Source organism: Myotis daubentonii, chromosome 6 (genome assembly GCF_963259705.1).
Source record: "Myotis daubentonii chromosome 6, mMyoDau2.1, whole genome shotgun sequence".
In the NCBI taxonomy this organism is placed as follows: Eukaryota; Metazoa; Chordata; class Mammalia; order Chiroptera; family Vespertilionidae; genus Myotis; species Myotis daubentonii.
In genome coordinates, this window is record NC_081845.1 from 53,189,621 (window position 1) to 53,203,742 (window position 14,122).

General features: G+C 40.9%; 1 protein-coding gene and 1 non-coding gene across 4 annotated transcripts in view; one reads left to right on the top strand and one right to left on the bottom strand.

Annotated features, from left to right (window-relative positions):
• Positions 1 to 14,122, top strand: part of RRAGD (Ras related GTP binding D) — a 39,283-nt gene that overhangs the window by 8,540 nt on the left and 16,621 nt on the right. For 2 of the 3 annotated variants that reach the window (XM_059700975.1, XM_059700977.1), the window contains 4 exons: positions 3,907 to 4,202; positions 11,342 to 11,541; positions 12,409 to 12,523; positions 13,259 to 13,401. In XM_059700975.1, the coding sequence (XP_059556958.1) occupies positions 3,907 to 4,202; positions 11,342 to 11,541; positions 12,409 to 12,523; positions 13,259 to 13,401 (754 nt within the window). Of the gene's footprint in view, positions 1 to 1,855; positions 2,059 to 3,906; positions 4,203 to 11,341; positions 11,542 to 12,408; positions 12,524 to 13,258; positions 13,402 to 14,122 lie in introns of those variants that run through there. The other variant, XM_059700976.1, reaches the window with a different exon arrangement.
• LOC132237746 (U6 spliceosomal RNA) lies at positions 12,055 to 12,160 on the bottom strand. Its single transcript, XR_009453589.1, has one exon. It is a non-coding gene; the product is annotated as a U6 spliceosomal RNA (small nuclear RNA).

The following is a 14,122-nucleotide window of genomic DNA, read 5'->3' on the forward strand; positions in this document are numbered from 1 at the left end:
GAAATGGTAGGAGAGTAAGATAAGAGGGGAGATTTTTGTCAGCAGTCCTTTCTGAGGCAGGAAACCTCTCCTGATCAACAGCAGTGGCCTATAAAACGGTTTTGTTTTTTTTTAACTGTGGTCCACAATAAAAAATACACTTATATTGTGAAGCAGCACCCACATATGTATACTAGTAAATAAACCTAGCCATACTTACTCTTAGTATGCATGATGTACTCTTGATATTTTCTAGTCTCTACCCTTTTTATTGTTGTAGTTTTTGTTGAATGCCATTTGATTGGTGGCTAAGGCTCTGGGCAAGGACTCCACCAATGGGTATATAGATCTGAGTTCAAAGATACTGTCCTTCAGTTCTTTAAAGATCCTGTTCTAGTCCCTTCCTTTCTTGTACCCCGTCGTGTCAACCGTGTTGTTAAGAAGCCTGATGCCTTTCTGATTTCTTTGTAGGTAATTGTTTTCCTCTTCTAATAGTTTGCAGGACTTTATTACTATTCTCAATGTTTTGAAGTTTTACTATGCTTATTGTAGGTGTGGGCTTATTTCTGTTTACATTTCTCTCTTTGTTCCTTTTGAGTTTTATCCTTTCTTAGTTTGGGAAAGGCTTATCTATTATTTAGTTAAATATTGCTTTCCCGTATATTCTGTATTTTCTTCTTTTGGATTTCCTTTGTCACATAGTGGGACTTCTGAGTCTTATTTCTGATGTCACTTCACTTTTCATTTCACACCTTCCAGTGCACTATCCCTTTGTACTCCCTGTATTCTGAGAGGGTTTGACTTTCTACTTCACGATTACCCTCTTTGTCTGCGTTTATTCTGCTTTTCAATCCATTTATTCCCCTTCCCTCCTGAATTACATTTTTATTTCCAAGATCTCTAAGGCCCTTTCCCATATCTGCTCTTATTTGAAAATAGTCCTTGCTTCATGAATGTCATATTTTCTCTTGTCTCTGTGTATTTTATATTATCTTGAAAGTTTGCTGATTCCATTATGCACTCAGCTTCAGGCGTACATTCTCCCATTTGTTGAGCCTCTACTCTCTGCTACCGCTTTGGCTCTCCTCTTTTGAGAAAGTGTCTGAAGGGAAGATGGGGCTCCTCCCACCCCTTGAGCTCCACACACACTAGTGGAAGTTAGATGAGGTCAAAGTATTTGGAATGTGGTTGCTCCCTATTTCAGAGCATCACTAGCACTGCCTTCCCTCTCACACCCAAGCTCCTAAGTTCACTGCACCCACCTGGAATGTTCTAGAGCAGCGGTTCTCAACCTGCGGGTCGCAACCCCTTTGGGGGTCGAACGACCCTTTCACAGGGGTCGCCTAAGACCATCGGAAAACACATATAGAATTACATACTGTTTTTGTGATTAATCACTATGCTTTAATTATGTTCAATTTGTAACAATGAAAGTGGGGTCACCACAGCATGAGGAACTGTATTAAAGGGTTGCGGCGTTAGGAAGGTTGAGAACCACTGCTCTAGAGTATGTGTCGGATGGCGTTCGGTAGATGGGCAGTGATGCACAGAGTTTATCTCCTTTGGCTCTCCTCACTTTGATTCTCCAAATAATGACCCCCTGTTGGTTTTCCTCCTGCCCCTTCCTGTTTGGGCTTCCACCAGTTCTAGCTTCTGCAGCGGAACCCTTCCATTCATGTCAAGGGCTGGCTACAGGTTCCCTCTTCAATCTGATCTTTGTGTTTCTTAGGGAATTTTCAACAGTTTGTCAGTTTCGAGTTTTCCTTTTGTTCCAAGCTCAGCTGAGCTTGAAAATATCCATGTTTATTTGTTCATCTATTAATTGTTTATACTTTCTCTTTTACTTTTAGGGATTTAATATGGAGAGCTGAAGACTGTGACATGTTATTAGTCTGATACTTTTGAAACTGGAAATCCTGTATTCTTTCCTTGTTTGGTTTTGCTAATCCTCACTCATTATTTAGAAAGAGAGAGAGAGAGAGAAAGAGAAAGAGAAAGAAATATCATTGTAAGAGAGACACATCGACTGGTTGTCTCCTGATGTACCCCAACCGGGCTGGGGCTCGAATATGCAACCAGGTATGTGCCCTTGACTGGGAATTGAACCTGCGATCCTTTGGTCCAAGGGCCAGCGCTCTAATCATTGAGGCAAATCAGCCAGGACCTGTTTTCTTTTTTAATTCATGCCCTGGTTTTGCTAAGATTGACTTGTAATGTCAATACTGCGAATGGGTAGCATATAATCACTGATGAAGAAGAAAGCTGGTGACCTTTGGGTAATTTACATCCCTATCACTGCTTCTATCATAGATCATCACCAGTTTGTTGGATTGGATTAAGTAGAACTGGAGAAGTGTATTTGGGTAGGATGGGCTGAGATGTTGCTTATAATAGGGTGGTTTTTGTGTACATCTGTACCTGCTTGCTTTATTCATTATTGTTCTACTCAAAATTTTTTTGTTTATCTACACTTCTTGCAAATTCAAACATAAAAATATTATATAAGTGAAATTAAGTAAAATTATGAAGTATTGGTGTGTTTTGGGAAAAAATGTTATTTATAATAGGGACGTAAAGCATTACTTTTCAGTCTCTATTTGAGTAGGCTTAGATTCGAGTAAGGAACTGAGAAAGACATAAGAGTAGTTCAGAAGGAAACCAAATAGAAATTTGGAAAAATAATTTAATATATTTAGATCTCCATATTTGCCTATATTCTTCCTTTTAAATATTGGTTTCCTTTCTTGACCTTTCTCCAAGCTTCATTATTATGTATTATTTTATTTATTTTGGTCATTCATGAAACCATTTTTACAAAATGAGATATATTTCACATATAATATTTGCCCTTTTAAAGTATACAAATGAGTGGTTTTTAATATATTCACAAAGGTATGTAATCATCATTCCTATTTAATTCTAGAACATTTTTATTACTCCAAAGAAACCACATGCCCATTAACAGTCACTTCCCATTTCTCTTCCCTGTAGCCCCTGGCAACCACAAAGTATCTTTTATTTCTAATTTTATCTATTCTGGACATTTCTTATAAATGGAATCAAACAGTACGTGACCTTTTGTATCTGGCTTCTTTCACTTTCAGTGTTTACCCATATCGTGGCATATATCAGTACTTTGTTCCTTTTTTATATACAACATCTGTTAATCCAATCATCAGTTAATGGCCATTGTATTGTTTCTACTTTTTGGCTATTATGAACACTGCTGCTGTGAACATTCATGTACAGGTTTTTGCTTGCACATATGTTTTCATATCTTTGAATATATTCCTCGAAGTGGAATTGCTGGGCCATAGGGTGACTCGGCCTTTTGAGGAACTGCCAAACTTTTTTTCCTTTTTTCAAAGCACGCCATTTTACATTCTTACCAGCAGTGTAGGAGGGTGCCAGTTTATCCACATCCTCACCAACACTTATTATTATCTGACTTTTTTATTATCGCCATCTTCGTGGGTGTGGAGTGGCATCTCATAGTGGTTGTGATGAGTATTTCTCTGATGGTAAATAAACAAGCATCTCTTTTGTTCATAGAGACCCTGATGAAGGGCATTGCTTTGGAATGCTAACACCAGATTCTTTTCTTGGGCAGTTGGCTCCAGGAAACCTCTACTCTTCACCCCCTAGATTCCTTGCTGGTGACGTGGAATTGTACAGGTTTTCTCCCCACCCCTCCCTGCCCTCCCCCCAGGATGGTATGAGAGGTAGTGAAATAGCATTTTTTCAGTGTTTTGCACTTACCAAAAGCTGGCCCCTCAATGAGTGGGGTGATGTAGTTAGCACTCCCCATATTTGGAAAAGTCGAATTGTCCTTGAATCATAAATCACATCTGAGGTGGAAGTGAAACTCGTCGAAGTAACCGCTGTGAAGGCGGCTCGCCCTCATTTTTGCTTTGTGGTTTTCTGCAGTCCTGGACTTCAGCGATCCCTTCAGCACTGAGGTGAAGCCGAGGATCCTGCTCATGGGCCTGCGGAGGAGCGGCAAGTCGTCGATTCAGAAAGTGGTCTTTCACAAAATGTCTCCCAACGAAACACTGTTCTTGGAGAGCACGAATAAGATCTGCCGGGAGGATGTTTCCAACAGCTCCTTTGTGAATTTTCAGATTTGGGACTTCCCAGGACAGATTGACTTTTTTGACCCTACATTTGACTATGAGATGATCTTCCGGGGAACAGGAGCCCTGATATTTGTCATAGACTCCCAGGTAAAGCCGGTCTTGGGTACAGTGGGACAGCAGGCCCTCCCCCCCACATAGACAGTCGTTCCCCTGGGTCTAAACAATTTCCTTTGTGATCGTTTCGGTTTGGGGTTTGGCTTTCGGACTTGAGAATAGGCCACTCTACCAAACCAGCATTTCTCAGTTGGGGCTCTCAGGGTTTGCAAAGAAATCTCCCTTCATGCAACCCTGACCGCCACGGGAGGACGTTAGGGGGCTGTGTAGTTGTGTACGTCTCAGCAAAGCACAGATCTCGGAAGCCTCACAGATGGAGGGACCATTGTACAGGCCACAGACAGCAGGTATGGGTCTCCCCTCTGATGCTCTCAGCAGGTTCTGGGCAACAAAAACATGTGTGTAAGTTTACCTTTTAATCGGTTTCCCGTGAAGTTAAAGTTCCAAGTATGAAATGTTTTCTTCTGAATTAAAATTATCATAATTATTGCTAGTGCACAATTAATAAAGACAGCATAAGTATTGTGTATTTTATAGGTGACTTAAATATAAAAAGTAAAATTTGAGATATAATTGTCTCTCTTAAGAAGATAAATATTTTCCCACTTAATTCATGTGTCCATGCTTGAATAAGACAGGATTTGGCATCGATTCTATTTTTGTTTTTTGTTTGCATAGATGTAAGCACTGAGAAGCTTTGCTCACATAAATATGTAGGTGTAGAGATAGGGTGAGTTTTGGGATAGCATTCACTCAATTATTTACACTCCTTCTAAGTTATATCCCCTAAATTGCCCAGTTTTCTATCACAAAAAAATTATTTTTAGTAGTTTCCCAACAGACATGCTGATTGGTTCTTCTTCAACTTTGCTGAGAGCAAAGAATTGGGAGCCCTTTGACTTAGTACCCAGGCATAAAGTCACTCACTTTAGCAGTTATTCAAACCAGCCTTCTGAATTGTCTCTTTGGTACCCTGGGATTTTATACCCTGAGCCCCTGTTAAAGGGGAGATGGGGAAAGAAAGCGGTGGGACCATTGGTGTGTCTGAGACAGGTCAGTATAAGAAAGAGTACAACCTGGCTGGGGTGGCTCAGTGGTTGAGCGTTGACCTATGAACCAGGAGGTCACAATTCGAATCTGGTCAGGACCCATGCCTGGCTTGTGGCTCAGTCCCCAGTGGGGGGCATGCAGGAGGCAGCCAATCGATGATTCTCTCATGATTGATGTTTCTGTCTCTCTCCCTTTCCTGTCCTCTCTGAAATCAGTACAAATATATTTTAAAAAGAAAGAAAGAAAGTACAGGCAGCAGGATTGAGGCCCTTCAAACTCTCCATGTCCAAGTATCTTAGAAAGTGTCTGTGACGTGTGGCCCAGGCCCTTCCAAGGGCTCTTTTTTGCAGCTGTGGGGGAATAAAAGGCAACAAATCCTACAGGAATGTGCTAAACCAACCCCAAATTCAGGTCCCGACTTTTAAAAAATATATATATTTTTTATTGATTTCAGAGAGTAAGGGAGAAAGAGAGAGAGATAGAAACATCAATGGAGATTGAGCCCGCAACCCAGACATGTGCCCTGACCAGGAATTGCACCATGATCGCCTGGTTCATAGGTCGATGCTCAACCATTGAGCCATACCAGCTGGGCAGGTCCAGACATTTTCCTGAAACTGTGGACCCACAGTGAGACACGTGGGCCGAGTGCTCCCAGGCCTTGCAGGAGCACCAGTGGGGTTAGCGGGGAAGGGATGTGAAGACTCAGTCATAATGGGTCTGAGCCCATGCTTGGAAAACCATTCTCTGAGAAGACTGCTCATGCCAGAGAGCATTCACAGAACTAGATGTTCGCTAGAATAATGAAATTCTCAACTAAAGCCTTTTTGTTTCCAGCGACTGCATTTTATACGTCTTCTGTATAAAAGGGAGGTTGGCCATATGGTTAGAGAGGGTTCTTTATTTTGTCGTGGGGTATAGAGGGGAGACTTTACATTCCAATGCCTGGTCTAGGGACAGCAGTGCCTCTCCTCCCTTGGACCCATCCAGAGGTGCGTGCTTGTAGAAGCTGCATCAGGTCCGGGGCCTGCGTCAGTCGCTGCGTTCCTGGCTGTCCCACTTTTACTGACCTGTTTTCTGGCCCATCTGTGGCCTTGGCAGTATCCCTGCCTTTCTGTCTCAGATCTGCCAGCACCATAAATTAGGGAGTCTGGAGCTGGAGAGGAGCGGCCAGAGTGTGTCCGCGCTGCCGCATGGGAGGTGAGGCTCCAGGGATGTCACGCTCATCCGTCTCCTCTAAGCTCCATTTTCCCCTAAGTCACATGGCCACTGTTTCTGTAGCTGGTGTACTAGGTAGTGGCAGCCCATGGATTCCAACCAGATGATTCCTGATTTCAAGACAGTGGCTTAGTAAGTGAATACTTTAATACCATGTTGTGCTTCCCTAGCAAGAATTTAAATTTCCAAAACAAACCCATCTCAGGTGTTTGTACGATGGTTATAATGGGGCGAAAATAGGTACACTTACCTATTTTTAAACATCGCAACCATAATGTGGTTTTATTTCTACCTGAACATGGAAATGGACCTTCAGTTTGGGTTGGTAAATGTATTTTTTGTTTATTTGTTTTGTTGTTGTTGTTATTTATTTTTTAGCTGTAAGACAGAGAAAGGTAAAAGGATGCTTGCAAAATTCACTTTTTAAGTTATACTTTTTAAAAATATATATATTTTATTGATTTTTTACAGAGAGGAAGGGAGAGGGATAGAGAGTTAGAAACATCGATGAGAGAGAAACACCGATCAGCTGCCTCCTGCACACCCCCTACTGGGGATGTGCCCGCGACCAAGGTACATGCCCTTGACCAGAATCGAGCCCGGGACCCCTCAGTCCGCAGGCCGATGCTCTATCCACTGAGCCAAACCGGTTAGGGCTTAAGTTATACTTTTAAAAAAGGTTAGGAAAAACATAGTTGAGAACTGTCGTTTACTAAAAATATATAAAGTAATTAAATCAGCAGCTTCAGAGTCTAATACACGTTTCTGCTGGAAGCAGGCTGTGAAAATTGTATTTGTGGGAATCTTTGCAGGATGTGATTACAAGACTGAAAGAGGAGCACACGTTAGGGGAGTACCTCAGCAGCACTCCAATCATTTTCTTTATTTCTAAGCAGTGCTCTGTGGGTGGGACACCTCATATTTTTATTTTTTGCTTGTGAATTCCTCACAGTCAGGATTGCCAGATAATTATATCACCAAGGAGAAAATGTGTCCTCACAGAATGTTGTAAAATAAAAGAGAATGAAAGCATTGAGAGCTCTTTCCCTCGACCTAGATGTATGACCCCCCAAGCCCCCGGCAGAGCCCACAGATGCATCACATCTCCAGGCCCCGCTTCGGCCCCCTTCAGCCATTCCACCTGTGCCTGTGGGACACACACATCTATAATCCCTAGATTTAATTTGGATTGACACTAGGCATTACAGTTTTTACTGTTGTCGTAGAAGAGGGTAACAGACACAGTAGGAAAAATCATCCACAATCCCTTTGCTCTAATAAACCAAGTATATTCTTCTTTTTAATGTCATTTGTAATTCTTGTAGCTACATACTACCACATCAGTTAGTTGGTAATCAGGCCATTTTATATACTTGGCAGGGAGGTTAGAGTAGCAATTTCTAATCCTTTGCGACTGTAATGCTCTCTTGACATTGGCTAGTTGTGCTCACAGGTCTGTCCCTTTAACTCCCCTCTTCCTTATGTTATAGACATAAGCAGTAACACTTTTTTTTTGAGGTGAATAGACATATAATAAAACACCCTCGCTTTAGGTGAACAGGTCAGTGAGTTTGATCAATGTCTACACCCTGTGACTAGCTCACAATCAAGATGTAGAATATTTCCACCACCCCAAAGGATCCATCCCTTCGTGTCCTTCCTCAGCCAGTCCCCCGAACCCCAGCTCCAGGACTGCTGATGTGTTCTCTGTCACTATAGACTAGTTTGCCTTTTCTAGAATTTCACACATGTGGCATTATACGGTAGTAACTTTAGTTTTTATTTGAGATACTTTAAGGTCTTATACAAGTGCTACAAATTATTCATCTGGAATTTTCCCAAAATGCTTAATCTGCTAGCCCAGCGCCTCAAATTCCAACTTTCATTTTAAATGGCTCTTTAGAGTGTGAGGATGAGAAGAGCCCATGTGCTGATTGTCTCTCTTCACAGTTTCTTATCATTGTCCTTAATATTTTGCTTTACCTGGAAGAATGCCAGAACTTCCCCTCTCTTATTGGCTTCCTGTATTGGTCCAAGGTTGGAGTCAGAATAGGGGTGAAAAGTCCTTTGACTTCTGTCCTGCAGATCCCTTTCCTTTCTTTGCTGTAACAATAAGACCTGCTCATACCTTTAAGTTGGCAATAATTAAGAGATCTGATAACACTGAGTGTTGGTGAGGGACTGGAGCATCCAGTGCTCTTACACATTATCTAGTCAAATTCAAGGTGCTCCTTCCTTCCTAGGACCCAACAGGTTGGCCTTCAGGGTAAGCCCCCAAAACTCACAAATAGACAAAAAGATGCATGTATGAGACTGTCTACATTATCACTGTCTGGAAACATTCTGAATGTCCATCAACAGTTATCAACAATGATAAATTATAGACCATCCATACAATGAAACTTTATAGAGCTGATAGAAGGAGTTATGGCCTGGCCGGCATGGCTCAGTGGTTGAGCATCAGCCTATGAACCAGAAGGTCACAGTTTGATTCCTAGTCAGGGCACATGTCATAGTTGTGGGCTTTATCCCCAGTGGGGGGGTGCTGTAGGCAGCCAATTGATAATTCTCTCTCATCATTGATATTTCTGTCTCTCTCTCCCTCTCCCCTCCTCTCTGAAATCAATTATATATATATATATATATATATATATATATATATATATATATATATATATATATTTTTTTTTTTAAAGAGTTATGCACTTCAATGTAGGTGAATCTCACTGACATAATGTTGGGTGAAAAAGGCAAACTATAATATACATGTAATGATATTTTTATAAAATTTAGAACAATGAAAATGAATTCTGTATATTGTTTAAAGATAGATATGTATGTAGTAATGTATCAAGAGACGAGTGAGAATAGATACTAAACTTGGGGTAGTGCTACCTCTGGAGGGTAGGGGGTAGAGTGATGGAATAGAAGGGAGGAGGGGGAAAAACACACAGGGCTTCAGTATCTAATGTTTGATTTCTTTTAAAAAAATATTTTTATTGATTTTAGAAGAAGGAAGGGGGGAGAGAGAGAGAGAGAGAGAGAGAGAGAGAGAGAGAGAGAGAGAGAGAGAGAGAGAGAGAGAGAAGGAGAGGAGAGGAGAGGAGAGGAGAGGAGAGGAGAGGAGAGAAGAGAAGAGAAGAGAAGAGAAGAGAAGAGAAGAGAAGAGAGAAAATCGCTGTAAGAGAAACATTGATAAGCTGCCTCTTGCAAACGAACCCACAACCCAGGCATGTGCCCTGATCAGGAATTGAACCAGCAACCTTTTGGTGCATGGAACAACACTCAACCAACTGAGCCCACCGACCAGGGCTAATGTTTGATTTCTTAAGCAAAGAGATACATAGTATATAGGTGTTTATTATATTATTATATAGGTATCATCTGTAGGAAGGAGGAAAATAGAATTGTTTTACTTGGAGCAATGATTGTAGACATGGATCAGCAATCATATTCTATGAAGGGCCAGATGGTAAATATTTCAGGCTTTGCAGGCTATACCATTTCCACAGAGGAAAACTACTCAGCTGCCATTGTAGCATGAAAGCAGCCATAGATGCTATGTAAACAAATGAGTGTGGCTGTGCTCCAATAAAACTTGACTTACAAACAACATCAGGCATGGGCCCAATTTGGCTGCTCTAGACCAGTGGTTCTTAAAAGTTTTTCCTCCTGGCTCCTTCCCCAGTGACCCATATCATATTTTCATCTCTAACTGCTCATCACAGTTGACCAAGAGATTCAAAAATCTGGAAGGAATTGTATTCCAGAGGAGGTCCTAGGTGACCTTTGTGAATTTTCGATTCACAGAACTGCAGCTCTGATCTTTATGACTGTCACCAAGCTAGCCATAAGAGCCTACAGCTGGGTTTTTCTGGCCTTTCTTTTTCATCTCCTTGTTAACAAAACTTACATTTTCGATCTTAAATTCTATAAAACCAGCTTTTATTGGGCTTTTGAAAAATATTTTTGGACGTTGTACCCAGATAGTTCCCAAATTAAGAAAGAATGTGGAGCCCTAGCTGTTGGCTCAGTAGATAGAGCGTCGGCCTGTGGACTGAAGGGTCCCAGGTTCGATTCTGGCCACGGGCACATGCCTGGGTTGCGTGTTGATCCCCAGTAGGGAGTGTGCTGGGTTGTGGGCTCAATCCCCAGTAGGGGGCATGCAGGAGGCAGCCGATCAATGATTCTCTCTCATCGATGTTTCTATCTATCTCTTCGTCTCTCTTCCTCTCTGAAATCAATAAAGAAATATATTAAAAAGAAAGAAAGAATATGGGAAGGAAAAACATGGTTCACTGTGAGGCAAGGTGCTGGAAAAGTTAGTTAGCTTGAGTGAGGGTATCATTTCACAACATGTGCCTTTTACCAAAACATCCCATTGCACACTTTATTTTCTTATTTATAGATTTTTTTTTTGAGGGGGTGGGGAAAGGAGAGAAAGAGAAACATAACGTTTGTTGTTCCACTTTTTTTTTTTTTTAAATATATTTTATTGAGAAACACCGATCAGCTGCCTCCCACACATCCCCCACTGGGGATGTACCCGTAACCCAGGCACATGCCCTCGACCGGAATCGAACCTGGGACCCCTCAGTCCGCAGGCCGACGCTCCATCCACTGAGCCAAACCGGTCTCGGCTGTTGTTCCACTTTTTTATGCGTCCCTTGGTTGCTTCTTGTATGTGTCTTGGTTTGATACCGAACCCTCTGGGTTGCCTTCTGGGGACTCTGCTCTCTCCAGCTGAGCTACCCGGCCAGGGCCTCCTGTTGTACACTTTAAATATATGCAGTGTCTGTTTGGCAAGCCTCCCTCAGTAAAGCTGGGGAGTTATGTGAAAGGCAGCTGCGCAGGGTTTAGAAAGCGAAGCCGCCTCCCCTGACGGACGGTGCCTTTGTTCCCAGGACGACTACATGGAGGCCCTGGCCCGACTGCACCTCACGGTGACCAGGGCCTACAAAGTGAACACCGACATCAACTTCGAGGTGTTCATCCACAAAGTGGATGGTCTGTCCGACGACCACAAAATTGAAACCCAAAGAGATATTCACCAGCGGGCAAACGATGACCTCGCAGACGCTGGGTTAGAAAAGATTCACCTCAGGTGAGAACAGAAACCCCTCAGGGATCCCCGTCATGGACGGAAAAAGCAGATTTGGGGTCCAAAGTCACCACAAGTGGTTCACCCTATTTCATGCTGTGGACATTGGGATGGTATTTGGGTAAAACAAGCTTTCCACGTGCTAATTCCAATCTTTGGGGAAAGCAGTGGGGTTTAAAAATAATGAATTTCTTTTTTAAATAAGTGGTCAAAGCTAAGGTTCCTCCCCTATTGGAGAAACACATAACATAAAACCCATGGACATAATCCAGGAGGTTAATTGAAGCTGAAGTTTACAGTTCTTGATAAATATGATAGTATCTAACTCTGAAGATAATTCAAATAGAAATACTCAGAGGAAAACCACTTCATCATTTTTTGTGGAAAATGAAAAACGTAGGTACTTCAATATGAATAAGGTCACTGTTACTAGCCCATGAGGTGTGTGCATAGATGAGCTGGTGTGCATTCTCTTGCAGAATATAAGGACGCTGGTATGGACACAGTGCATTTTTTTTTAATATGGAACGCTTCACAAATTTGCATGTCATCCTTGCGCAGGGGCATGCTCATCTTCTCTGTATCGTTCCAATTTTAGTGTATGTGCCGCCAAAGTGAGCACTGCATTCTGTTTTTAAGCTTTCCACTCCAGCCAGTCAGCAGATGAGAATGGACACAGTTCTTGTTTTTTGGGTGGTGGGAGGAAATGGCCCGTTAAGACATGTTCAGTTTTTACCAAGGCTGTTTCAATTTCTGAATGTGTGCGTGAGGAGTGTAGATACAGAAGGCAAGTCCTGGTGTTATGACAGCCTAAGCAGTCTATTCCCCCGTCAAGGGGAAAATGTGATGAAATATTGTTTCCTCTTTCAGCTTTTATCTGACAAGCATATATGATCATTCAATATTTGAAGCTTTTAGCAAAGTGGTTCAGAAACTAATTCCACAACTCCCCACCCTGGAGAACTTGCTAAACATCTTTATCTCTGTAAGTAAATAATATCATCCTGTGAGCGTCATTTGCAGAATTTAAGAATAACATTGCAAGAAGGAAAACGATCTTATTTCTGCTTACTTTTTACAGCAGCATTTCAAGGTCACAAAGTATGTACTTTTGGAGGTTGATCCAGAGATTTTTTTAGGCCCTTTAAATTTTAACTCCCAAAATGGATGCCTGTACTTTACTGATATAATTGGAGTGTTTATTCAAATTGTAGGCAATCATTCAATGTTAATAGAGCCTTACCAGAGGTAGAGGATATAAAAGTTGGTTTGGCGATAAGATATAAACTGTTAACACTGAATGAGTCCTATAAACCACCAGCTCTCGTCCAGCTCTGCGGAGTAGCATTAAGGCAGACCTGTTGGTTGTATGCACATGAATTCTCACCGCACAGTTTGGAATTTGCTTGTTTAGATTTCTTAAATTTATTTTTAAATTTAAAATCAGTATAATTAGTGTTTTTACTCGGCCACCACTCAGTTTGTTTGCCTACAGAAAATAATTTGGATAATTCCACTTTTCATTTTCTATGCAAGTCCATTATAAAGAAGTATATGACAATGAGGTTTAAATTGTAATAACATGGAACAACCTAAAATTACAGTAACTTAATTTTTGCTTGTTTATTTTTCACATAGAGGATGGCATATAGTTTTATAGAACCATGACCTGGTTTGAAATCAGCTGTTGCTTTAAGTCAGCATCTTCTTTTTGTTTCAGAATTCTGGAATTGAAAAGGCATTTCTATTTGATGTGGTCAGTAAAATTTATATTGCAACTGATAGCACCCCAGTAGATATGCAAACCTATGAGCTCTGCTGTGATATGATTGATGTGGTGATTGACATCTCTTGTATTTATGGGTAAGTAAGACATTCTTAAAGGCTAAAAATCAAGCCATGCTTCTCTTTCAGAACCTTTGAGACATTTTGCATTTACTTATTTGATTTTAATACTTTTGTTTTAAATGACTGAGCTCTGTAAATAAATATACCATTTAGCATGCACTAATAATAACAACAAATAATTATTGCGTAAATTTCTGGCATTATGCTAAGAATCTCATTGCACATATTATATCATTAATTCTCCTCTACTCCATGAGGCAGGAATTACTACCCCCACTTTAAGGATGGAAAAACTGAGGTTTACACTGGTTATGTTTCTAATCTTTGCTCACACTGTCATTAAGGGCTGGAACTAGAATTTGAACTTCAGCCTAACTGATTCCTGGAGTTTCTCTACTGAAAATCTGTCATCATACTATAATGTCTTATATACTTGGGACAGACTAATAGGATCATTGAACTCTAAATATCTCATGTTAACAACAGTTCTATTATCTGCTTCATTATAGGAGATAACTACTGGATTGTTGTTTTTAAAATATACTTTTATCCTTATTATTCAATTATAGTTGACATTAAATATTATAGTTTCAGGTGGTTAGCATAGTGATTAGACATTTACATAACTTACAAAATGATCCCTTCAACAATATTCTTTTTGATTATTTTTTATTGTGAGCAGCAGGGAATTTTAAAACTAAGCAAACAGCATTGCCTGTTTACTATTAAGGTCTTA